The sequence below is a fragment of the Astyanax mexicanus genome, chromosome 6 (assembly GCF_023375975.1).
Source record: "Astyanax mexicanus isolate ESR-SI-001 chromosome 6, AstMex3_surface, whole genome shotgun sequence".
In the NCBI taxonomy this organism is placed as follows: Eukaryota; Metazoa; Chordata; class Actinopteri; order Characiformes; family Acestrorhamphidae; genus Astyanax; species Astyanax mexicanus.
Window position 1 is genome coordinate 23,930,253 of NC_064413.1, and position 26,856 is coordinate 23,957,108.

At 38.9% G+C, this 26,856-nt stretch overlaps 1 protein-coding gene across 16 annotated transcripts in view; it reads left to right on the forward strand.

The window, feature by feature from the left end:
• ptprma (protein tyrosine phosphatase receptor type Ma) overlaps positions 1-26,856 on the forward strand; it is a 278,929-nt gene that overhangs the window by 214,460 nt on the left and 37,613 nt on the right. For 10 of the 16 annotated variants that reach the window (XM_049480692.1, XM_049480695.1, XM_049480693.1 and 7 more), the window contains 3 exons: positions 4,520-4,655; positions 7,157-7,186; positions 26,368-26,519. In XM_049480692.1, the coding sequence (XP_049336649.1) occupies positions 4,520-4,655; positions 7,157-7,186; positions 26,368-26,519 (318 nt within the window). The remainder of the gene's footprint in view (positions 1-4,519; positions 4,656-7,156; positions 7,187-26,367; positions 26,520-26,856) is intronic. The other 6 variants (XM_049480694.1, XM_049480698.1, XM_049480701.1 and 3 more) reach the window with 1 other exon arrangement.

Below are 26,856 nucleotides of genomic sequence, written 5' to 3' on the forward strand. Positions count from 1 at the left end.
ACACACACATATATACTCCCTCCAGCGCCTTTGGTGGAACTTCAGCACTGGCCCACTGCTGCTGCATCACAGTATGGACTGGCCACAGCTCCCACTGTAGATTTTCCCTGAGCCATTCTGACCTGTAAATTACACATGAGCTTTAATGGGTCTGAAACCTAACAGTGCAAACATAACAAACTCTCGCTGTTACACAAGAACCTTGTATCTTGTTCCTTATGGTAATTTTTAATTTAATTTAAGAGTTTTAATTGGACATTTCTAGTAGAAATTCACTAAAATCACTTGACATATATAAATGTTTTACTTTTTCTTCTTTTAAATGTGTTTTAAAAGTTTTTTGTCTTTCTCTTGTAAAGTTACCATTTTAGAAATGCAAGGTTTTTGCATGAGAGTGATGAAATTAAAGGAATACTCCAATGAAGAATACACCAGTAAAAATGAGTATTTCTTAAAAAAAATGACACAGATTTTCACAGTATTTTAAATATAGCTGGTCAGATAAAATATGATTGGTGCCCAAAGTTAAAATTTTTAGTTTAACACTCAAAATCTTAACTAGACTTACTCATATGGTTTCTGACTGTGTATGATAATCTGTATCTGTATCACTTTAAAATAAGACTACCTTTATAAAGGGTGTATAAATGGTTTACAATTATTTTATTAATAGTTACTAATCTGCCTTAAAAATAATTGATAATCAGTTATAACACATATGTAGAAAGGGCAACAATGACCTGTTGTTTGCCAAATAGTGAACCCACAGCCATCTATATTGTTGCCCTTTCTAATTATGTGTTAGAACTGATTATTAATTATTTTTAAGGCATTTACAACCTAATTAGTAACCATTAATAAACTGATTGTAAACCATTTATAAACCCTTTATAAAGGTAGTCTTATTTTAAAGTGGTACCCAATATTGTATTATAATACTTATTACAATAAAAAAAATAAACAGTTTACACTATTTATCATAGTATTTTGGAAAATATACAATAGTAGTACCAGATGTTTGTGCCAAACCATGTCAACGTAAAAAGAAAAAGCCAGTAGGACGGTTATGCTCCGTGCATTAAAAAAAAACTCCATGCACTGGGAAAGAGGCCTCAGAATAGCATATTCTTATCACAATAGCAAAAAATTATCATGGTATTTATAATACACTAAATATTAGGGAGTCTCAGTGCCAGTAAAGTGTATGTTTAACCGTATAAATGCCTGTTAATACCCTGATTTTAACTGTTTTTAGAAGAACCCTTAGATGGTTCTGACACACAGTGTAACTACATGTAGAAACTCACTTGGAACTTTGTCCAATTTCTAGTCCAATTTCTAGTCGAAATTCACTGTAAAAGAAAAAGGCAAGTTGAATAGTCTAGCAATACACAGAATAAACTGTATGAAATATCCCCCATCATTAATATGAAATGCAATATGGACAAGATCAGACAATCATGACTAGGTGCTGAATTGGACATACTGCTCTTACCCAACGCCACCTCCTGGTTGGCAAACAGGATCCAGCCTGCCAGTTCTGTTCTGTGATACTCATCAAACTATTAAACACATCATAGTAGACTGGCCTGCATTTTAACTTTTATAGGGTTACAAATACGAAATAACTGTTTAAAAAGATTCTTCCAGCTAAAATACTTAATTTTCTGAAATTCCTTCATATGAAGAAACAGTTTTAAGACTTTGATGCTCAAGTCACGAACTTTGTCGATGCCATAAAATAGCCAATATATTGCTGATATGGGACAAAAAACAAACAAACTACACTCACACACTGTTCCCAGCACTAGTAGGCAAGTGCTGAACGCTGCCCGTTTGGTCCTGATGTTCTCACCCCTGCATTCAGTGATGGTAAATCCAGAATTCTCCACCCAAAAATGAGACCCTGCTCTCTGACACCATCCCTCACCGAGGTAACCACGCCGCCCAGGCTGGAGTGATGGATGTTGTCACACGCTGATTGAAAAAGTGGAGCTGGCAGGAGGAATAGATTCTCAGCCAGGCCCGAATTGAACTGCGTGTCCTGGGCTATTTTTCATCCCATACTCATTTGGAGCGCTGGAAATGGATATTTCACTCGCTTCTGAACTGACATGCCATCACATTATACAGTAAACAGCAGAACTTTCCCCTCTCCTCATCACCTGCTCATTCTATTACCTGCACATGCTTTCTCTCCCCCTCTCTCTCTTCCTTTCTCTCTCTCTCTCTGTTTTTGTCTCTGTCTGTCTGTCTTTCAGTCTGTTTCTGTTTCCCCCTCCACCTCCGCTGCTGTTAGAAGGTCTATTCTGCGTGGGTGCGGAAAGGCTAGACGCTGAGAGGTGTTGGTTATCTCTCTTGAGCAGATATTAAACGCTTGCGCCCATGGTGTGATCAGCCGTCACTGCTCCTACTCGGAGAATAAATGGCCCTGAAATAAGTTGTCGCTCCACTCTTTCTTCCCCTCGCTTTCTCTTCCGGCTTGTTTTCGCTTCTTTTACGCTGCCACTCGCCATATGTGACCCAGATTTGAATATCCAAAGGCGATAGAAGAAATCGTCTTTGTGCCCATGAAGAAAAAAGGAAAAGAAATGGAAAACAATGGATGTAGAGAGGCATGGTTAATGAGTTTATCTCATTCTCTCAGGTAGAGGAGAGAGAGGGAAAGAGAGAGAGAGAGAGAGAGAGAGAGAGAGAGAGAGAGAGGGAAAAAGAGAGCAATATCTGCTTCATTTGGGTGGGACTAGCTGAAGTGGGGTGACATTTTGGCGATGGCTGGTGGCGAGTGGAGGATTAGGCCACCAATCAGGAAGGAAAAAAATATAAATCTGAGGGTCCCATTAAAGACCCCATTACAATAATCATTACATGCCCTGAGCACCAAGAGCCACATAGCTGATTATAACTTTAGATATGCACAGTAATCTCTTTCACTCTCTCTCTCTCTTTCTCTCGTTCTTATTTACTTGTGTTCTCTCCTTCTCTTACCTTTCTCACTTACTGTTTTTCTGTCTGTCCCTATCACTTACTTTTTTTTACATTTGTATCTGTCATCATCTTCTCTCTTACTCTCACTCTTGTATCTGTCCCTCTATCTCTCACTTATGCAAATGTTTCTGTTGGTCCCTTTCTTCCTCTCTTGTTGTCTTGGTCTCTGTATCTTACTCACACTCTCTCTAGTTCTCTCTCCTCTTTCTTACTCATTTACCATCCCTTTTTCTTGTTTCATACTTTTTTCAGTCTCTCTTATCTCTGCTTACATTCATTCTCCATCTCTTTCTCACCTTTCTCTCTCTCGGTTTGTGTCTCTCTCATTCTCAATTTCCCACTGTTCTTTCTCACTTCATCTCTCTCTCTTTCTGATCTCTCTCACTCGTTCTCCCCATCCCTCTCTGCTCTCCTACTTAGTCTCATCATCTTTCTGTTTCCTTTCTCACTCACTGTCCCCATTTTTTACCTTTCTCCCTCTCTCACTCACTCTATTTCAATTTCTCTCATCCTTCTCCTCTCTTTCTCTCTGCTCTCTCACCATTTTTTACCTTTCTCCCTCTCTCACTCACTCTATTTCAATTTCTCTCCTCTCTCTCCTCTCTTTTTCTCTGCTCTCTCACTCAATCTCTATTTATCGTTCTGTCTCTTTTAAATGGTAAATAAGTAGTGATATTGTACATAGGGATTGTAAACAGTTAATGATAACTACTGTTTAGTTAACTATTGTCTACTGAGAGTGATGTCTGTTTTACAGTCTCTCTTTCTCTCATTATTCTCTCTTTTTTGCTTTTTGTGAGTCATCGCTATCTGTCTCTTTCTCTCTATAACCTCATTTTATCTCCTTTTCTCACTCCTTTTGTCTGTTCTTTCTCTCTTTCTTTTGCCCCAGCTCTCTCCTTCTCCTTCCCTCCCTCTCTCTGTCCTCACTCTGTGTGTCTTAGAAAGATTATGCAGAAGCTGAAATGTAGTTTTTGGATTGTTTTAATGGTCAGTCTGGGTTTGTTTACGGTTTATTAGCAGAAAATTTGGAAACACAGGTGTTCTTTGGAAGATTTGGCGCTCTGAGCCAAAGAGGACAAGCTCCAGATTTTATTTCAGCGTTAGTTTGTACCTCAGCCAACTGAAGAAAGCCTTTGTGTTTTAATAATTGTTTATTTCCTGCCGGTTGAATTTAGCGGTGATTTAGAGGCAAAACATGCTTTTTATTCAGCAGCTGATTTAAAGCCCTGGAGCTTAAACAAATCTTTGCAGGAACAGTAGTGACCTCCACTGCTAATAACACAAAAATCCATCGTATTTATTCACTTTTATTTATTCACACTTGTATTATTTGTTTGGAACTATTTTTTTTTTTAGACAGACATCCAGAATTGATTAAGCAAATCCATATTATTTTATTCAATTGAATAGCATACATTGCTTAAATATCTTTTTATTCTCAGGCATTTTGAGTTTTTTAAAAAACATAGAGATTGGTGATTGATTGATATTGCCGGACTCTGACACTGGTGTGTTTTGTTTATTACAGGGGCAGCGACTAGGAAGCCTGATGCGGTGGAGCCAGAGAAGCAAACAGATCACACAGTTAAAATAGCCGGCGTCATCGCTGGCATCCTCCTCTTCGTCATCATCTTCCTGGGAGTGGTGCTGGTCATGAAGAAACGGTAAGATAGGTTCATACATAGGCCTATGATGTCTCAGTACTTCATTTCTATTATAACAGCAGCTACATTCGTGTTAAGTACTGTGATTCAGATTTCAAATACTGGATTTAGTAATGTTTTTTTTAGCAAATGGTAATAAATGCTAATTAAGGTACTGCATGCCATACATATGATTACATGAAAGTCAGCTCTGGTGAATCTGTGGTGTTTGTCGTTCGACTCGCAAAACACACCCCCTTTTGTCAGCCGAACCCTGAATAATTGAGTTGATTGCTCTGATAACCGCTGTTAAAATGTTTGTGGCACCAGTGTACAGCATGATGAAATATTCATATTTTTTTTCCTCCATGCTATACTCAAACAAATGAACACATTTTAATGACCCTGAAACAGGAAATAGGAAAACGTTGCTGAAGCTTATCTCATGCTATAAGAAAAAAAAATGAAGTAAAGCGAGATAAGAGGGAAAAATTGATGAAAGGGTTTTTTTTTCTTTTCTTTTTTTTCTTTTCAAAGAGAGGCCTAGGGCATGTTGCTGCAGGCTAGTTTACATTAGCTCTCATCCTCAGCTGGAGTGCAAAGCTCTCCAAAAAAAAAGAGTTCTCCACAAAAGAACCTCAGGAAGCAGCACTCTGCAAATAGCCCAACTTCTTTTTGTATACAGCAAAGCTTGCCTGTGACGCGCTATGTGAGTAGGCAAGTGTTCGATGACTTTAAATAGGGCCTATCTATCCATTTCCCTCCCATCTGGAGCCTAGACTTGATTTAAAAGCAAGAAAGGGATGGAGGAAATATGTTTTTAATCCAAGTCATTACCTCCTCTGAATAAGGAAATTCATCTTTATTGATTCTGGTGGTGAGTCTCTGAATGGCCAAACATTTGAAGATGCATGCCTTCGTTTTGCTAACTAAGCAAGACAGCCAGTTACATCAGATCGATTGTTTGTATTGATAGTGTAGTTTTTAGCATAATTACCTTGGCATATCTACATCTAAATAAATGTGATTTGATGGACACCAGTGCCAGAGGCATTATGGATTAAGTAAACACTGAAATCATGATCATAAACTTCCTGAGCTGTAATTGTTTTAATAGTGTTGGAATGTGTGTTAGTCACTGTCACAGTGTTTACATGCAAAACGCTACAGTTGAGACTTTCTTCCTGGCAATAAGAATACTTAGTATTACAGGACTCCAAGTCCAAAAGGGAATTCCACATTATTTGTTAATATGTAAGTAAAGTGGTTCCCAGTGGTTTAGTGAAAAACGTTTCTTTGCAGATAAACTAACTTAGATTTCTTTACAGTGGTGATGATGTGAACCAAGGGTCATGCTGTCTACAACATAGCCCCCATTCACACGTATCCTAAAACCAGAGAAAAACTTCATTTTTGGTCATTGAAAAATGAGCTTTCCAATTAATCAATCAAACATTTACAAATACAGGGGTTGACATGACAAAGGAAATAATAACTAAATTTAATCATTTTAAAACAACAGTAAATAAAAGATGAAAATAGATAGAAACTCTTGGAACCTGGCAGCTGCTCCAATCACTAGAGCGAGTCTGATAATTACTGAGATTTATAAAAACTTTTGATATCTCAACCCATGCATGTTTCTGGCTGTATCTCAAATCTCTGTTTACTCCCTGTATATTGAACTATACAGGTAATAAAGCTAAAGGATCTACATGCGAATAGCACTAGCTTTGAGATTTCTGCATATTTCAAAACTATTTATAGAAATTCTTTTATGGACGGATTTTTTTTCAAATATACAGATACGTGTGAAAAAGGGTCAAAGATGTAGCTATTTTATTAATTATTTTGTCTCCTGAACTGATATTGTTGCTTATTTTCATTTACCGGTAATAACTTGTAGTAAAGGAGCTTTTACAGTCATTCTTCAAATGTTTAGCGCGTTCATCACCACTGTGAACAATAATGACAGTAAGTTTCTCGATTACAAAGCACTTTGAATTCCTCTGTTTACTTATTAACCCTTTAATTATTCCGAAACCGCTACACACAGAGCGCCTCCTTACAGTCTCCTACAGTCACTCAGCTACAGATAATGCTAACCTAACAGCTTTAACAGCTTTACCTGTAAACCTCTCTCTGCTTCCTGATCTTTCTGTCTCTGCTATCTAACGTGACAGTGGCTGCCTCTTTGGCTTGAGAAACTGCCTCCCACAGTTCCTTTCCCTCACTCCTCTCTTGTGGTGCGTATATATACAGTATGTGTGGCCTGATTAAGTTTAGGTGGCAGTGACCTTTTCCTCACTCCATAAATCAGAGCCAGTAGTTACAAGAGCCACGCCCACAGCAGCAGTCACCTTGCCCTCACAGTCACTTGAGTAGCTCCACTTGTGTCACCATATCAGGTTTTGTTCATTTTCTATTTTTCAGACATTAATATTTTTACTTTTTCTTTCCTTCCATTTACATTTCTCCCCTCTCCACCACTGCTTTAATCCTTCCACCACCCCACTCGGCAGAAGAACCTATCACTCCTACACTTATTACCTGTAAGTAACCACTTTGTGAAACGCTTAGTTGCCATGCTTTCTCTCCACCACACGCCGTTTGATATTCCATGCATGAACCCCAAGTGACTTCCTTCCTCCTTTCAAACTGAAGCACAAGCTTTCTAGTGTTCTTGCTGTTTTGGCACTGAGCCAACAGGCCTCGACTGAAGGTGCCAATCATTCAGGGTCTATTCGGACGTTTAAAGCCTTTGGAAGTGCCATCCAAGCCTCTTTGTTGTCTATTTTAGCGATGCACACGTAAATTAATCATATCTTGGCATCGCTACAAGTGCGCTTTCTTTGGAACGCTTGAATCATTAATGCAAGAAAAAGCTTAAAATATGCTAAATGGTTTTTGAGACGAACTCCACAGTGCTCCAGTTCGAAGGGGGGTGATCTGATTAGTTACTGATATCCTAATTGATGAAAAATTCCCTTTAGAATGTTTCCTTAGCCTTATGGGTAGTGAGCAGTCAAGTTTTCCCTTTGCTTTAAAATGAGTTAAAATGTTGAGTTACAGTATATTTTGTGCCAAAGGCAAAGGGAAAGCTATGGGCTGCTTTAAGACCTTGTAGCATTTTTAGCATTGATCCACTGGAATGATGACTAACCCCTAATCCTCTCCCATCTCAGAACCACCAGTGCAGACATGAAACCAGCCAGGGTCGTGTCTGCTTATTGGCCTAATCCCGTCCTGCATCCCATTCATTCCATTCTATCCCATCCCATCACATCTCACCCTGCCAATGTCCCATTACTTTATATCTCTCAGTCATCCATTTAATCAGTGCTAACTTCAGTTGGTTTTCTTCCCTTCATGTTTCAACTCTTTTTGCTTTTTGTTTCTTTTTTTTGCATGGCTCTGTTGACAGCATGTGGATCTTCCTTTTGCTTTATACATTAAGAAAAGCTGTCCATTCTCTGTTATGAGGCTGCAGTCATGTTGACAGCCCTGTTTAAAGAGCAGACTGCTTCTGACTGAGCAGACGGCCCTGTCTAGGAGTGTGAGGCAAGCTGTGGATGGAAAAAAAAGAGAGTAGCAAACATTAGAGTTATATAAGTACACCAAGTCTGTGTGTGTATGTATGTGTGTACCTGCATTTGCTTGTCCAGATAAAGTAGGAATGGAATATTAGTGTTGATCTAAAGATTGATTTGAATTTTTAGCCAATTTAAGGTTTAGCCACAACTCAAACGACACACAGATGATTTGCTCATTAGGCTCACTGTAATCTACCATTCCAGCAGACCCCAAATGTTCCTGTTTTGGGCATTTTTGGAGGAATTTGTCTTGGCTACAGTGTGTGCCAGATTTCTAACTGTCACAGAAGCGCTGCCCAGAGCTAGGATTTGAAGAAGACTCTGCAGAATGTCTGCGGGGCTCGTAGATAAATCCATGATATAGAAAACACTTTTCTCCATTTATAGACTTCACTATATTCGGATGCAGAGCTGCGACCGAGGACAATGCCACTACATTCTTCAGTGCTAAATCCCAAATGTATGTCTCCTTTCCAATCTAAACAAGGATTACTCATATAAAGACCATGTCAGAGCCTTTCATGCTCCATCATTTGCAAGAGATTTCATGTTACGGTTTCATGGCATGTTTTCCAATCAAGCCTTTTTAGTATTGAACAGTGTGTTGTAATAGAATTAGCTAGGGTTACGTTTTAAATGGAATACTATTTACATCAAGATATCTATTTTTTCTCTTTCTATTCAGCTTGCTAAGTTGAAATGCTCTCATATGATGCCTTATAGTTTTGAAAAAACAGAGCAGTGATTTAGAGATGCCTCATGTAAGATGTATTAGAAACTTAGCTCAAACCTTAGTTGTTTTCTAGTTTATTTACAGTTACGAGGAGCAGGAAGTAAATTCTTTGAATTACCTGGTTTTCTGCATTCACTGCTATTAATCAGAATAGAACACTTTTATCAAGTGTCCAGTATTTGAAAAACTGAAGAAATTGTAGCCACTGTAAGGTTGCATGTTGAGTGCTTTGGAAAAGTAAAAGAGACAACAGTAGGACTTTTAAGCACATATTTAACCACTTTTTTGTGGAGGGAACAAGTCTGTGCAAGTCAACTGTCAAGCATGGTGGAGGGAGCATCAATAGGTCCTAGACACTTTGCATTCAATTAAGGGAGCAGTTTATTCAAAGATGTATTAAATGTTAAATCAACCACAGAATGGCTGAATCAATTAAAGAAAGACTAAAAAAGAACGTTTGATGTGACCTCAACCCTATTGAGATGCTGTGACATGAACAGAAGGAATTGAGTTGTGGATGTTTAACAGTGTCTTTAACAGAATACATGGACTGTTTTTGCTTTATTCATTTGATCGAGTGTAATTTTAGATAATGATATGACCTATTTTTATTAGTAATCTGTACTAAAGTACAGGCAAATCCAAATAGATCCAACATTTCTTTTCTTTGCATCTGTATATGAGAAATCATAGGATCTTATCTTAGCTTGACCATTCTGAATTTGGTGGAGACAGTTCTGAAGCTGCTAAGTGCTTGTTTTTATTAGTCTATGGGGACACTAAAAACAGTCAGACAGTGATTCAACTTTCTCCATCATTCCCTCAGATAGATGCTGCCAGTGAAGCGGCGGCCATAAAGCATGGAACTCAAATGAGCGAGGGGCTCCCTCTCTCTCCATCACTTGCTCGTGCTTAGCGGGGAAGACTGGTAGACAGGGCCATTTAACTCCGGCCTTCGACAGAGTGAGTCCTGGCGCGCGAGAGCCTTAATTAAATCCTACACTGAGAGCTCACGCAGAACAAGAATCAAATTAATTGCAACAAGGGGATGCGCATTTGTCTCGTTTGACAGCCTGTGCGTATTAAGAGGAGTAGGAGGTAGAGGAAGAACAGAGGGATGAAGAGGCAATTTGCCCTCTCTTACCACAAGCCCGATAGATGGAGAAGCCGTCAAGAGTCGCCTTTTGTCCAGGTGTCTGCTCGTTGCCAAGTAACTCCCAATCAAGTTGGGGTTTTTGTGCCGCTGACCCCTCCCAACCGCAATGGAATGCGATAAGCAAGCTTAGTCACAATTTGGCTGGCAGTTGCCGGCGCGCTGTAATTTGTTCTGTGTGCCTGGCTGAGCATTAGACTCCCCGACATGACGTCAAATTAATTCCTTGTTGTTAATTGGCATATGGGAGCATACCTGGGGATTTACACATAGCAGACTCACTACCATACAACCCCCTGGAGGAAAGGGAAGTCACATGCTGTTAAGAAGTGTTTCTCATTTTGCCAGGAGACAGAGATCTTTTGCACTGATTAACTAGCTATCTTACCTAACATGTCGCCAGCAGTACATTCAGAGGTTCTGTCTTTGTCCTTTGTAACCTATTTAAATCTACCTCAGAGAAACTGAAACGTGCACATGTCTCTTTTGGCCTTTAAAAGTTTTAACCTGGGGAAGTGTGTATAGGGTGTAAACTAAGTGTATAGCTTAAGTTTGAAGTGTGTTTTTGGTTTTAGTAGCATATGAGCAAAAGTACAATATTGTGATACTATACAATATTTTGGCTTCTTTTTATTGTTATATATATATATATATTTTTTTTTTTATTACCGTTGGGTTTTGTTTTGCCACTGATGTCAACAGTATGGTTTCTCTATTTGTACTCTTTTTGAGGGTATGATTTGAGCTTGTATTTAGATTTTTTATCAGATAAATGGTTTCTTCATAGCAACAAATGATTTGTGGAAATTATTCCCTATTGCAATTAATGTATTGCAAACATTTTGTATCCTTAAAATGTCACCGTAATACAGATACACATATAAAATCCAACCAACCACATGGGGTACCATAGTAAACACTTGATAATAATAATGACACAATTTGCCATATGCCAGAAATACCATTGAGGTCACCTTGCAGCACTTAGCAACACCATAGCAACCATCTACAATTACAATACCATTGTAAGAACTAGCTACAGTAATTTTTTAGCAATTTCTTCAGGAGATGCACTTTTCTGGTTTAGGATAATACATGTCTTACAGTAGTAGCAGTAGTGTAAAGACAGGATGTTGTAGCAGTCTGATTGCTCTGTTAAAAATGGAAGTCTAGTGTTAAAATGTCTCTTCCAGTGTATTTGTAAATGTTAGTGCAATCTAAGTTTAGTCTGTCGGACCAAAAGGGGATTGGAACTATTGATTGAGAGCCATCTTACTGGCAAATAAATCTCTGGAGAGGAAAAAAATTGCTCTATTACCGCCCACACACATGACCCTGCTCTTCACAAATCATCACAGAACAAGACCCCGCTCATTGTGACGGCCAGTCATTGAGCCCGCTTCATGTCTGGCTTCTGTGTACACACATACACTTGCACACACACACACACACACACACACACAAACGCACACATACACACACAGAGGGAGAAGACCAGTAAAAAATATTGGAGAGCTACAAAGGGCTCCAATGGAATGCAGCGAGAGGCTAGAGCAGCTAACACCGCTGACCCTTTGGTATAAGCGGCGGTCTCCCTGGTGTTTTAGATGAGCGGTGCTGTTTAATTCCTTGTTGCTGCAGGTCAGAGCTGAGCAGATTAATTTTGTTTGTGACAGGAAGGCGTTTTTATATGTGGCAGACACGGCTGATGGTTTTCTGAGCCAAACTGTGGATTTGGGGTCACAGTGCATTGCGAGAGGAAGAGAACAAAATTGTCTGTGTCCCTTGCAGGGAACATTAGATGTTCTGTGATTCAGTCAGTCACTCACGTTCATCTTTGTTCACAGATGTTGTACTCTGAGAGCTATATCTACTTACTATAAATTAATTATACATTAATATAAACTGCACTGTTTAGATCTTTGCAATAATTTTAACTCATGAGAAGCTAAAAGAAGCTAAAATTGAACTGAAATACAGTGAATTGCATTTTCTAAAACATGCAAGCAAAGACATTTTCATTTTCATGATGTTTTTATTATACATGAAATGTAGTGTGGTTTGCTGGCACATGGGACAAGATAGAATGAATACAGATATATTATTATTTTTATTCAGTTGCAAAGTACTATAAAACAGGTAGAATATAATAAGGACACAGATTATCTTTGATAAAAAGGACTGGAGTACTAATACTGCTCCCTAATTAAGATTTTTCAGACTGCTAAACATGAGCGAGTGAGTGATTGAGTTAAGAAGTTATTTACAAGCCAGGCCTATAAGTAAGTTCACTAAGAGGACACTGGCAATAAAATATTAGCAGTGAACTGATATGTGCAATCTGCTTTTAAAAAAATGGCAAGGAATCTTAATCATAACTCCTGATGGGTATAATGTTTTTAGTTCTTCATATTGCATCAGATGCAACATAGAGGTCAAAATCGCCGTTCATTATGTTCTGTTCAGCTCAGCTATAATCACACTGTTCTGTTCTTTGATATGAGAAGGCTACGCATGAACCCTGTCCGTCATGCTCAGAGAACTTTAAGATGAACATCAGAGGCCTCTGCCTGAACACGCCGTACACATGCTCCGTTGCTTTTCTGAGTTGAAGTTAAAATGCAGAAATATCCCCAGCCAGTCTGGTGAACATTAGTCAGTTTGTAAGTAGTTTTTAAATATTTATAGTCAAAATGTTGGATGGATGGAGTGAAATGATGGAAGGAGAAGGCTGCATAGCTGAAGAAGAGTCTAAATGTCTGGAAAGAAAATAGAATGCAGCTTAATGTAGCCTGATAAGGTTTGTTTCAGGATGAAGCTCATCCAGCTGCTAAATGTCCCTTATCACTTTAGCACGGTGAAAAGACACTCAATCAATTTAAAGTTTATTTTTCTTCCCTCGCATCACAAATAAATGAAATGGAGCTAAATTCCTCCTGGACTGTGTGCTACATTTAGCAGAACAGTGGATAAAGCACAGCAATAACTACAGATAATGCATTTCTCACTACACCAAACTATGCAAATATTAAATACAGAACACCAGCCAGTGAATACAAAATAATAAAATGGAGAAAACTATTGAAAATTCCTTAACAGCAATTCCTATTTAAAGATATATTATTTACTGTTCAACAGTTAGAACAGTTAGTGTGTCATCCCCAGATAATATTGAGAAAAAGTGCAAACATGGTTATGTACCATAAAAACGGTCCCATTCAAACTTGTTTATAAGAAATGTCTGACTTTGTGTCTCTTTATGTATTATTTTAAGTCTGAAAGTAAACAAACCTTGATATTTTGTAGGTATGATTATGTGTAATATTAAGAAGCTCTTATTAAAGTCCACAAATTTTAAACACATGTTAACCACTCACATTTATGTTCACACTTAATTTGAATGGTTTCTGTAGATCAGGGCTTCTCAACTGGTCTCAGCCCGGGACCCACATTTTCTCATGGGCATTAAGTCATGACCCACTTTTATGAAATACAAACCAACCAATTTATTTTTTAAAAATCTTCAAAAACCCAATTAAAAATACATATGCATGAAAAGTGAATTTAAGAGCATTTTTATTGAAGACACTGAAGAGGAACATGACATCTACATGTTTAGAAGTTACTACAATAAAATTAAATAAAAGTCAAAACTTCACAAAGTAAATACCACCACAAAATTTTATATTTTATTTATGTGCATTAGTAAGAAACTCTCTCTGTTTCTTTTTCCCAATATAAAAGAAGAGTACAACATCAGATTTAATTTTGTTCTTTTTTATGTATTTATTTTTTACAAGCTGTTCGCGACCCGTCCAGAACGTGTCCATGACCCACTTTTGGATTCCGACCCACCAGTTGAGAGCTGCTGTAGATTATCTCCTAACAAACTCAGCAGATTCTTTGTAGCATGAGTTATGACTGAGTTATGACGTGATTTAGGGTTGAGGTTAGGGTTAAGATTATGGTTAGGTTTGGGTTAGGATAAATTTTTGAGGCGTTGCTGTTAAATATATAGTATTTTATGTTGTTTTATGTTAAGATCATAGTTATGATTAGGATCAGGTTTTTAGATGGAGTTAAAATTAGGGTTGTCTAGAGTATCTTGTACAGATCAAGTTAGATTGAAGGATTTTCCTTTTTTAATAATAGAATGAATTTAGAATTTGAGTTTTAGATTTAATATGTAACACTAAAAAATATGTAAATCCTAAAACGTGAATTAGAAATGAAGATGGTATGGGACAGCTGCTTTTGTCATGTCTGTGTGAAAGCTCAGTGGCTGTGTCAGTTGGTGTGTGACGTGACAGATCGTTGAAGTAAGGTTGTACTGTAGCAGTCTGGCAGTGAGCAGCAGATGTGAAAGAAGATGTTGTGCTTCACCTGCAACAGTGTAATTAAGCTGTCAAGCCTTAATGTCTTAATGTCTCCTCCTCCCTCATGATCCTTCACGCATGAGACGCACATTCGGATCATAATGCAGTCTGGGTTGTCTCATTCATCTAAACAGGCAAATTGATATTGCAAATCAGGTTTTAGTCAGTCTTTATTAAGGTCAGATTGTTGTTTTAGGAAGCGTAGGTGTTGCACAGGTGCTTTCGATTTTTGGAGGAATGAAATGTGAGGCATGTCTTGCATAATAAGGGAATTAAACATACAGGATTTGAATGGCTTGATTAGTCCATGCGAAAAGACGACAAATGAACTGCATTACATTAAAAAGAAGGATAAAAAATATATCCTAGCATAAGTCACCTTTTTTTTTTGCACATTAGGAAAGCAGTGTCATGCATGTTTATAATGTTTTTATTAGCCCTGTTTATGATTAGTAAGTCAAAGTTTCTTAAAAAAATATATAAAACCTTATTATGAAGTTTAGACAGATGCCATTCTGAGATAATTGTCCTTGGGGTTACATAGTTCAAGTGAACTACTGTAAGTGTTTTACATCGTTTTCATATTTTTCTGATATAAAATGAATGAAGATGTCAGAAACAGGACAGCTGTGTTAATGTGCCTCTTGTCGATAACTCATTTCTGACCAAAATGTCAGTTAGAAGCTTATTCAGTTCTAATGTCTGGTGATTGATTTGACTTACTCAGCTGAAAGTGGAAATCTGTCAGAGGAAAAACGTAGAGGTGACCTCTATAAATGTGTGTGTGTGTGTGTGTGTGTGTGTCTTGGGTGGGAGGGGTGGTGGTGGTTGGGGTGGGATAAGGGGGTTGCTGTTGACAGCATAGTGACAGCTCATCCTAGGCTCCAGTGCCCATGCCACTCATTTGAATGCCCTTGCATCATCAACCATACATATTAATAGATAATTCCTCCAGATAATTCATCACAGGCTTTTGTCACTGTGTTAGTTCAAAGACCTAAAATGTATTGCAATTTGTTACCAATGACGTTGACATCATGCATGTGTTGTGTTTTTCCGGTGCTGTGTCATTCTTTAACTAGAACAGTTGAATGGTTAGGAGTTCCAATTTCCAGACATTTACTAAGCTAGTTGTATGCACTAAGCTGTTCCTATGTTACTGAATGGTTGCTGTGATATTGCTATATTGATGCTCTGCTTGCCCAGGTGGCTGCAGTGATGTTGCTAAGTGGTTGCTAGGCCGTTACAGTAGGTGCATGCCAATATATGCCAGTTGAATATACTCATAACTAAGATACATAGTCAGAAACAGTCCGTTTTTAAGTGTAAAAAGGTAGAAGCTACTTGTGTATAGATAACTTAATGGTGAAATTGGAGGATTACAATGCAAATGCAGAGGAAATGGCAGCTGGAGAATTTACATTGAAATGTGTTAACAATTTACTTAGGATGCAGCCTTGGTAATGCTAAATGGGTGCTTTGATATTGCCAAGGTTTTTGTAGGTGGTTGTTTAGGTATTTCAGGTGGATTCTGTGGTGTTTCCTCAGTTGTTGCTAATGTGTGTCACAGGTCTTTAAAGGTGGTTGCTTAAGGGTATCCAGGTGCATGAAGAGGTGTTGCTAAGTGGATGCTGTGGTGCCTAGTATGGTTGATTGGGTTGTTCCAGTGTGCCATAACAAGGGTGTACAACGTCTTGCATCCCATGCATGTCTATTGAGGAAAAATCTGTAAAAAAATAAAATAAAGTAAAAAAAAACATCTTGCAAAACATCTTTCATCCTAGTTATTCATATGGAGGAAAAATCTGTAAAAAAAAGAAAGAAAGAAAGAAACAAATTAAATAAAATTAGAAAAAACATGTTGGTGTGCTAAAATTGAGTATTTGCCATGTTTAAGAAGTCTAAACTGCACAATTGCTGGAGTTAAATTGGGGTTGGTATCTGCAAAATATGGTACAAAGCAAAATTCTGTCAAAAAAAGAATATTAGGCTATTAATTGGGTAAAAGTGTAGTTGTGAATGGTTTGGCATAATTTTGTAGCAGTAAGTTGAACGTGTGTAAACAAACTAAACCAGAAGCAGTAGTGTTTAATTGTAGCTGATGAAAGTGCAAACTCTCATTAGTTTTATTACATCTCAGATTCCTTTTCTGTTCTAAAGGCAATTGGTTTCTTCAAGGGCGTTTGTTCAGGTCACTTCGGTTATGCTGTTGGTTGTGCAGGTTTTAGAAAGCCCTCTTCTCCTTATTGAAAGTTAAATGCAGATGAATGCAGCACAGATCGCATCGCTGAGATTATTTTCCCATTCAGCCTCTCAGCCGCTGTCAGGGTATCAGAAATAAAATATATCATTTTTGTGAAATGAATAGCCCCCAGAGCTCTCATGTTTCTCTCTGAGCGCGTTTTCTACATATTAATGGAGATGCCATCGTGCTCCTGTGTGTCCGTCTCGGCTTTACCCCGAGGTCGGTGTCGGCGCACCCCTGCCAAACAGCCAGATTTATAGCTGTAAATGATGAACAGAATGGGCTTTTTTTGTGTGTGTGATGCCGGTCTGGACAGAGTGCCTCGCTCAAGGGTACATCTGCAGCTCCGCTCTCCAGAGGCCCCGGCCATCACAGCTCCCCACCACACACATCACGGCAGGGGCTTTTATTTATGATTTTTTTTTCTTAAAAAAAAAAAAGACAGAGAGAAAGACAGAGATGGGGAAACTTACCTTTCTTTAAAAGGATTTTTCCTGAATCTTTTTTTCACTTCTATCTACCGAGGCCCTCTCTATCTGCAGGGTTTCAGGTTAAACTTCAAATGGAAAGCATTCATGCCCGAAAATAGCTGAAAAAAATGGAAAGGGAGAAAGAGAAAATGTCTCTAGTTGCTTTTGAAAAAAAGAACAGAGAGAGAAATTGAAAGGTTCAGAGAGGAAACTGCAGGGACAGTGACTGTATCGCTGGCATTAGGTATGCATGGGCAGTGGATGTGTTTTTAGTGTGTGGGGGTGAAGGCACAGCAGGATGCGAGCCACTGCTTGTGTACTTTAGCTTGTCCTTCCTCTGGCCATCATTTCAGGATAGCTGGGGTAGGGAGGGGGTGCCCACTGAATAAACAAGCACATGTCCCGTTGTTGCGCTTCAATTTTATTTGATGCGCTCTTGCCAGTTACTGCAACACTGTGAGATATATCTGGATTTTGACTGCCCATCACAGATGATCAGCTGAAGACCTCATGTTGGGTGGCAGTTGTGTCAGACTCCTGAGTCTGGCTATTACAATATTAGCATTGCACTTTGAAAGAGTCAGCAACTGTTCAGGGGCAGCAGACTGTTGTGGCTGTCTGCAGACAGCGAGCCCAGCAGGGCCTCCACAACTACAGCAGGATTGCAGACTTGCCAAAGTGGCTACAAAGACGCATCTCTCATCTGAAGTGATGCGTTTCTCTCTCAGCTGGTGTCAGACTCTTTAAGCCCCTCAGCAGCTTCTCCAGCGCTGGCTTCCTGTCTCAGGATTGATGACGCCGCCTCGGTCACAGAGCACCACCAATCTGTTCGTTTGTCATTTTCTTCACCCAGCGGCAACTTTCTGAGGACATTCTCCTCTTTTCTATTTGGATGTCAGAAATTCTTCTGCTCAATGTGTTAGTTAGTTACTTAGAGTAGGAGAAAAATGATTGTTCAGAACTGACCTGATCATTGTTCTTCAAGATGGTAACAGCTGTTGCTAGGTTAGACAAACTTTATGGGGAATTCTTTCAGCTGAACTGGAAATTATAGTTTAGATAACAAGCTAATAAGTACTGAAAAAACAACAAGAACAACAAGAATTTCAGAAATGTTATTATGTATATTGTATATATGTATAAAACAAAAAAAAACATTCTTCACCAGTTTTGTAACTTTTTTTGTTTTTGACATAGTTTGATAGTTAGTAATTTATAGTCTATTAAAACCCTCCAACATTACTTGGAATAAAAGTCAATTTTACAGGATTCTTGTGTTAGTAAGAATATGTTTTTTGGTTTATTTATGTTATGATTATTTTTGCACTGGTATTGAATTTCCATATCACAGAAAATTTTGGTTATAATGTTTCATGGGCTTCAATCTATTTTTAGAGTCCTGTGAAGCTGGTTAAAGAAGTCTGTGGCTGCAGATTGTTTAGAAACATCTCAGGAACTATTTTATAAAGCTTTTGAAATTTAAATCACCTATCATTACAATAATTGAGAAAAGGTAATTTGGGCATCTTAGCACATGCGCGTCTTAGTGCTGGGGTCTTAGGTTCAAGTCCCTATCTTGGTGTAGCTCCCCTGTTTCCTCAGGCGTCTCCAGTTTCCTCCCACAGTCCCAAAAGCTGTAGATTAGATGACCTGGTTACTGAAAGTATGTATATTTTTGTGCCTAGATATGGACTGTCACACTGTCCTGGATTAACCCCCTAGTGCTCGATTCAGTCCTCCAGATGGATGGTTAATTTTGTTTGAGAGAATTCAGTGTGCATGTGGCATTGTAATTATTAAAATTATTCAAACATTGAACCTGGAAGAGACCATTTTTATACAGTATGTTCTTAAATTAAAATGCATAAATAAAATTAACTGTCAACTATAAACTCATTCACATTAACATGCTCTTCTTGGTAGGTAAACACACTGAGCAAGACTGAGGTCAGCAAAAATGTATCAAGGTTGTGTATTGTACCTTAATTTATGTGACAGGTCTAGCCACAGTGTTATTAGCATTAGCTTGATTACCCAACAAAGTCACAGCCCACCACTGACTATTTAAATAAGTGTAATGTAAAATCAATGACTAACTCTACATGTATTTTGACAAAAGCTCAGATATACATAGCTAAGTCTCATTCGGTTGAAAGTGATTTTTGTAAATATTCATGTAATCTAGTTCACAGCCACAGCAGTTCTACTAAAGGAATAAAAGGACACACTTGTGGGTGGATAGGTCTTTCTCCTGAATACAAGCCCTTGCTTTTCAGCTTCTTTGATCAGCAGTTCTATACATCTTTCTATCTCTACTGCACTGTTGCGGTTAACCTACAATATGCACACATCGAAGGCTCTAAAGCATAGATCAGGTGCCAAGGCTTTATCTCGGCCTCTGACACTTGTTTTTCCACTTATTGGGCGAGCTCAGTAGTATTTTTCCCTTCAGTACCGCTCTCCATTTCGCCCTGAGACACGACGTGCAGTCTGACATTTGCAAAGAAAGTAGCCTGCTTTTGCTTTAACTTTTCATTTTGTTGACTTCTCATGCAGTTGTTTCCCAAGTGAAAACATGAAACAGAGATGTAAGGAATGCTTTAAGAAAAATGAACAGGACGGGGTATTTATGAAATGAAGCATCCTCAAAACTCTGCTTTCTAAAAATGGGTTTAATGTAATCTTAATATAGAATCATGAGGCAAAATGACACAAATTCCCATTGCGTGTTATGTTCCACTAGATGTTTGTGTTTTTAAGAAGTGAGGAGCCACTGTTCTTTCAGACGGTTGGCACTGTCTGCTACCATAGAAAACATTATCAGATGGAAAATAAAACTAGGACCAGTGAGTTCGGGTCATAAGGGCACAGTCTGCATATCGCTAATCCAGACTTATCTGCCAGCTCTGCTTTTGTTGACAGTAAGCTTATTCTATTTCCATACTGTATGCAGATGCCAGGGTTGCTTTTGAGGCAAAAAAAACTCTGGCTGCCAGTTTAATACTCTTGGATGCGAGTGCTGCCCTCAGGGTTGTGTCATTTCTAAGCTATGCGCCCAAGTTCTTGGGTAAACAGGGCAAAATGCTGACACCAGTATATGGAAGTAAAATGAGAAAAGAAAGAAATGTACAATGTAAACAGCAGAATCTTGTGTTTATGCACTTCCAGTGCCTTGTGTTGCTGTTCTATTGTTAGTGTTGCAAATAGAATAGATTGAAGCAAAGCTGAATAGATGAGGAAATGCTGTTCTATTCTAGAGTTATGTGGTATTTGGGGCATTTAATTGCCAGGAACTGTAGCTGTCTCTGCATTCAGCGAGCACAAACACCATTCGGCTTTCGCTGTCACCCTCTATAACCCGGAAAATGTAAGTTTGCTACTGGAGTGCAGGCAATATAGAGACAGAGGACTTAGCTGACAGAGCCTGTAGTTGCAACTAGGGAAAGTTTAACAGTTCACAGAGCAAAGCAATTATTGTCCTACATGTTGGGGTTTAGAGTACATGGGCTATCTTCCGTTTGTTACTTGTTTTTGTTGTTTTGCTTTCTTTACTCTCTTTCTTTTTAGATATTTTAAGTTTAAAAGCCTTCACATTAAGGCTTCACAGTATCAGTAACTTCTGTGGTACATTATCGTTAGCTAGCCGCAGTGCATTTTATTTGTGATGTTAATATAACTCTTCTTTTTTTAATAGAGATATTAACATGCCATTTAACTGTCTGAGCATTTAAATCCGGATCTAAATGAAAAGTAGTCAATTCTGCAGACACATGCATCCGCCCCCTCCAGTGCATTAAGCATTTATAGTGCTAATGGACCTAACGCCCAGATACCAAATTACAGATTACACATTAGATGACAGCTTACGTTAAGTGTCACTTCTGCAGCAAACAAATTTAGGGAAACAGTTCAACTATTAGCTTCCTGTTGAGTCCCCCATTTGCAGAAACGTGGTGAGATGGAAGGGTGCTGGCGGCCATATGGAACGAAACCGAATGCAGGAGATTAATTTGGAGCTGGTGACTGTGGGAGAGCTTCATTAGCTCACGGCCGTCCATTAGCGGGGACCGCGCGCCGCTGCGTTTAAGGGTCACCTGCCGCTTTCCTCCTTTTCAATTGTTGCGATAGCGGCATGAGATACAATTATACCCCTCAAATGTACCGCAGGCTTTCTGCGGAATCACAAGGTCTTGCATTTTAACTCCTGCTGTCTTTAGCATGGTGCCATTTTCCATTCTCTTGGAAGAGCTGAAAGAGAGGAGCAATCATCTATTATGACAGGACTGTGCAATAAGCTCGTATTGTTCTCTTTCCCTTAATTTAACCGGCAGGACAATGTATTGTTTTCTGCTCTTTGTGTCTGCTCTGTAGCGCTTTAGCCTGTGTCTGTCGCTCCAGTCATTAGTGTTTGTGCAGACTTGGAGTTTGTCCCCAATTTAACAGCTCTGATTCTCTCCCTGCGACATGAATGCTTCGAAATGAGCTCGACTCGACTGCCAGTATCTCAGTGATTACAACGGCCACTGTAATTTTCCAACACTTTCTGCAGACACTTTAATTTGTTTTTAAGTGCGGCGGGAGAATGACTGCTCGGTGACAAATCTTCGCCGACGCAAGCATCTGAAACAAATGCCGATTCGGATGATGACAAGGGCCTGTAAATTTTAAGCCGGTATTTGCAAAGTGCCACAAGAGAGATTTAGGCTCTGGTGGGTAAAGAGACATCTCTGTACTTTGAAGTGTTATTACCTTGGAAATCCCCTCGCGGTAAATCAGATTTGATTAATTGTGAATATAAATTACTGTACAGTGGAGAAACAGATGCTTAGATGCTACAGCATACTTTATATGCGTAAGGCCCGAGTCGCTCTGCCCTTACAAACACTACGCGTCAAATTTAATGTCATGGTGTTTCTTTTATAGCGAATTTGTAACCATTTAAGTGGTTCATGCCTGAAGCACTGGATGAGTTTATATAGATGATAGCTGATTTGCATAGTAAATGTTTTTTTATTTGCATTACTAATATCAAATGAGTTACTTATTAGTATAAAAATTAGATACATGCAAGGCATGGTTGGGTTAAAAAATCACAATATATCTATAATAAAATATTTTAAAATGTAAAAAAGGGCCAAATTGTGACTTTACATATTTATAAAATATACCAAGGAAATTCCATGTTTAATATAGAATTCCAGGTAGTGTAAAATGATTACCATACATTATTATTAGTATTAATACATATGCATTTATATATGAATTTCTCGGTACATTAAAAGCCTTGCACATCTACAGAGTGCCAGTAATTAGTCAGAATATATTACCAGTATAATAGCACAAATGATTACTATATACAGTATATCATGACTATATTTGGAACTACACAGAAGATCATGCTAGTTAATACTAATTAATAAGTCTTTGAATACTGTGGTCGCCTTCCTTAATAAATAAGGTACGTTTATAATGAGTGACTGGGGATCTGTCGTTACGTCTCGCTGTTAGTTGTTGTGAAGACCCAGAGCTCCCAAAGGGGAGTAGTTGTACTGAGTAGGTCAGCAGTGCATCAGCACATCAGGTGGATTAAGATGATGTAATCTAGACAGACAAGGGGAAATGCCAAGCAACACACAGCGAGAAGGTGTAGGCCAAGCACAACGGTCGTACTGTGATAGCATCAGCATCAGATATTCCGCTGCTTGTTTCGCCTGTGGAAAAAAAAAAAAAAAAACCATGTGGCCACTTAGAGGAGGCAGAACAGTGTTGACTTTAAGTACAGCACCACAGATCTAGAAGAAGACTCTGGAGGCAAACATAGAAAAGGAAAGAGTTTAATTGTAGACAAGATCTTTACAATTTGATAGAAGGTAATAAAGTAAAAGTCTTTGGCGAAGGCCCATCATTGGTCCAAGTATTTTAGCTTCTGAACTCCCTGGCAACTGGACGGAACCAACCTGGCGGTGCTGTCGAGAATAGAGGGAAAGAATAGAATAGAGGGAAAAGTCAGAATCTGAAAGCAGTATGACAGGTGTGTAAGGAAATGTCTTTATAAAACAGAGTGAAGTCGATGATTAGTTGAGATGAAGGTGAAATTGCATTGGAGCCTCCTGGTAGAACTTTTGCTGGAGCATTCATTTCTGTATGGCGGATGCATTTAGCAATAGTAAACTGTAAGTGTGCTTTTCTAAAAAGGAAAACACTTAGCAACCACAGAAAAGTTGGAAGCAGAAAGAGTCATGTGATGAAATAGCAGGGGAGACATGGCTAATGTGACTGTACTCTGCATTTTTGCCCAGAAATCCCCTCGGGCTGTTGGAGAGCTCCTCTCTTTTTTCCATTTGTAAAAAGCCCCAGTCTCTCTGACCTTCAGCTGCTAAATGCTTGAAGGAGAAGAGGGTATAGAGGGACAGACATACAGAGAGAGAGTGAGAAATGGCTTTACTTTCATTTATTTATGTTTAATGTGCTGGCTGCAGGGGCCAGGTTGGTCTGGCCACTGATGTTCTGTTTTAGACCACTTAATGCTGAACAGGATCCATCAGAATCATGAGAGGGGGCCTCCATTAGCGATAAGACCGTATCCCCTGGCCAGGCCCCTGCGACCCTGAGGGAAGAAAGGCGCAGGGAGCAGCCACCAGATGCACCACTGTTCGCATTTTAAATGGCCGTCAGCTCCTGGAACGGAATTCCGTAGAGCGAGAGGCTGCTCTGGAGGGGATTTGGGATGCTCACACACCTGGTAATCATATTTACAGCCTCCATTTGCCAATGGTGGCACTGAAGGTCAATGCTTATGGAGCTTCTGAGGTTATACAGGGGGAGTTTGGTAGAAATGCTGTTAGTGCTGTGTCAAGAATGCTGTTCTAGAACGTGTTGAAAGTGGTTAGTGTGTAGTGTAAAAGGACAGAACTTTTGGATTTGTAACACTTGAAAATTGGGACCGTATTTGGCTCAAACCAGCTTGGCATAGTCTTAATAACTGAGCGAGTAATGAAGATGCAACTGACATTAAAAGTGTACTGGCAGATCTTAATTTCCCTGGCGGCATAAATGTGCATTTTCCTCACCCTCCAATATGGCAATATGTTTGGTGAGAAAATAAGAAAACAGTCTGTTACAATGCCTAATAACCCATCTGCTTTTATAGCCATTAAACTGATTGAAGGTTAACATGCCTTAGATTTTTAAGGGGTCCAAACTCAAAGCTCTATCTTTGAATGTCTTTAAATTATCTTAATTTAGCCTAAGAAACAACTGGCCTATCACACCTGTAGCCTGTGTCTGTCTTCTGCGTGAAGTGAAATGAATCATCAAGAACCCAAATGTCTCTGCATCTAAACTCATGGGATTTAGTAATTATTGCAGCATTAGGTGAAAATTTGCCACGATGAAGGTGGGACATGAAAACAAATTATTTCAACTTGAGAAGACACAATTATGATACTGTATGACAGCAGCATGCTAAAACATGATTAGTTTTTTAGTAGTGAACCATGGCTGGGATGCATTTGGTCACAAGAAAACATGGAAAAATGAACAGACATAACAATCTGAGCCACTTTGACAAGCTCATGACAGGCTCTCTAAATCAAAAGATCTAGTTTGTTTTTTCTGGTATGCAGTGGTCAAAACCTACCAGACGTGCTCCAAAGCAGAAGGACAAACACATTTATATACATCTGTAGCTAAAAAAATATGCAGTGTCTTTAATACCCAACCCAGTGTTTCTTTACAATGTTTTATGAGTTATTTGGCAATATATAGAGGGTTATGGCTGACCACATCTATACTGACCATCTGATATTGTAAATATGCGTGTGCTTCAAGGCAGCGAATGACATATTGGCCTACTTACGAACTTGGTTTGCAGCTGATTGAGTGATTGATTGAGTTCATTGTATCGTAATCACATTCTCTTGTAAATAATAAAATATATTTATTTTTATATTTTTGCTGTAACATATAGGCAGGATACAGATGATCACATGACCATCTCGCTTCTCTACTGCACAAGCTCAGGGTCTAACTTTGCGATTGCAAACAACTGGCTGCTGATGGCAGCTTTATTTAGTCCGTACTTTGACTTTAAAACATTGAAATGTTCATGTTCCAGATCTTCCTTAACTGCCTGAAATAATGCAAAAAATACTCCTCTACATTTCATGTTTTTTATTTTTTATTTTTTATTTTTTTATACACAATATTATGAAATCATACTGTAGTTATGAGATTGATGAATGTAAGTCTGGACCAGCTGACAGATTCTTAGAGTCCAGAAGGTTAGCAAGCTGAATTGTACTAAATATGATGGATTGGGAGTACCCACCTTTAAAGCTGGCCCACTATGTTCTATAATAGTCTATAGTAAGCAGTGCTGTCGTGTTTCCCCACACCCCACCCTCCCTGAGTCACGTTTTAAACCCCACCTTGGAAAAGTTGCCCAAGATAAAGACTAACATTGCATCAATCCCCATGACGGCCGCATGTCATCATCACCAAAGCAGCCGCATCCAGCCTCACCGATTCCTTCAATTAAAAGTGAAAAGACTGAGGCGAGGAGCAGAGTCGTTTGAGCGCGCTGCATGCACTGCCGTGCCCTTCCAAACTCTGGAGTCAACCCCCGGCAGCATCACATAGCCCGGAGCGAAATGCTCTTCTCCGAGACTGTTTCTGTTCTTCATCAGCATATTCTCTCTCGTCAGGAAGAGTAGAGTCTGTTCCTCTTTCGCAGTGACAACAAGTCCCGGGAGGGCGCATTAGTGAGATGGTAGCAGTCATTGTGCAGGTATTTAAGGCCACGGCTGTCGTGTTCTATGTCCTTGCTTTCTGCTCTGAGCGATGGACGAGAGCTGATCTTGTTTGGCAGTTAATGCGACTGTGTTTCTGAGGTCACAAAAGACTGAGCGGGTCCGTACAACAAGAACCCATGCAAAGGTATATGCTTTGGCATTATACTGTACTATACTGATTTTTCTTTAAAAAGTGAGAGGCGTTTAGTTGTGCTTTTACATAAAAAAAACAGTGTTTAAAACATCTGAAAGCTGCTTGATCATTCATTCATTCATTCACTCACTCATTTATTTATTCCTTTATTCATTAATCTGAGGGAAGATCTTGCAATATATTTTATACAATATTTCTTTATCTTTCTTCAATAAAGGAAACTTGCAAAGAAGCGCAAGGAGACGCTGAGCAGCACAAGGCAGGAGATGACTGTGATGGTGAACTCTATGGACAAGAGCTACACTGAGCAGGGCACCAACTGTGACGAGGCCATCTCCTTCATGGACACCCACAACCTGAATGGAAGAAGTGAGTCTTTTACTGATGACACTGTTGAGGTTCCAATTAATACATTGAAATATTAGCTTATTAATTATCCATTAATATATTATAGTTTGTTTTAGCATTTATTTACACAAGAAAAGACTATTAAAAAAACATATTTAGCACAGATTGACCTTCACCTTTATCCCATTTATACCATAAAAAACATACACTTGCTTAAGGGCCCAGTAGTGGCATTTTGCCAAACCCAGGTATCGAAGCCAGTGCTCAACCAAGGAGCCCAGCATATCAGAATGTTCTGATCTGTAGTCAGACAAGCTTTCCATTGCATTATTGGCCCACAATTTATAATAACATTTGA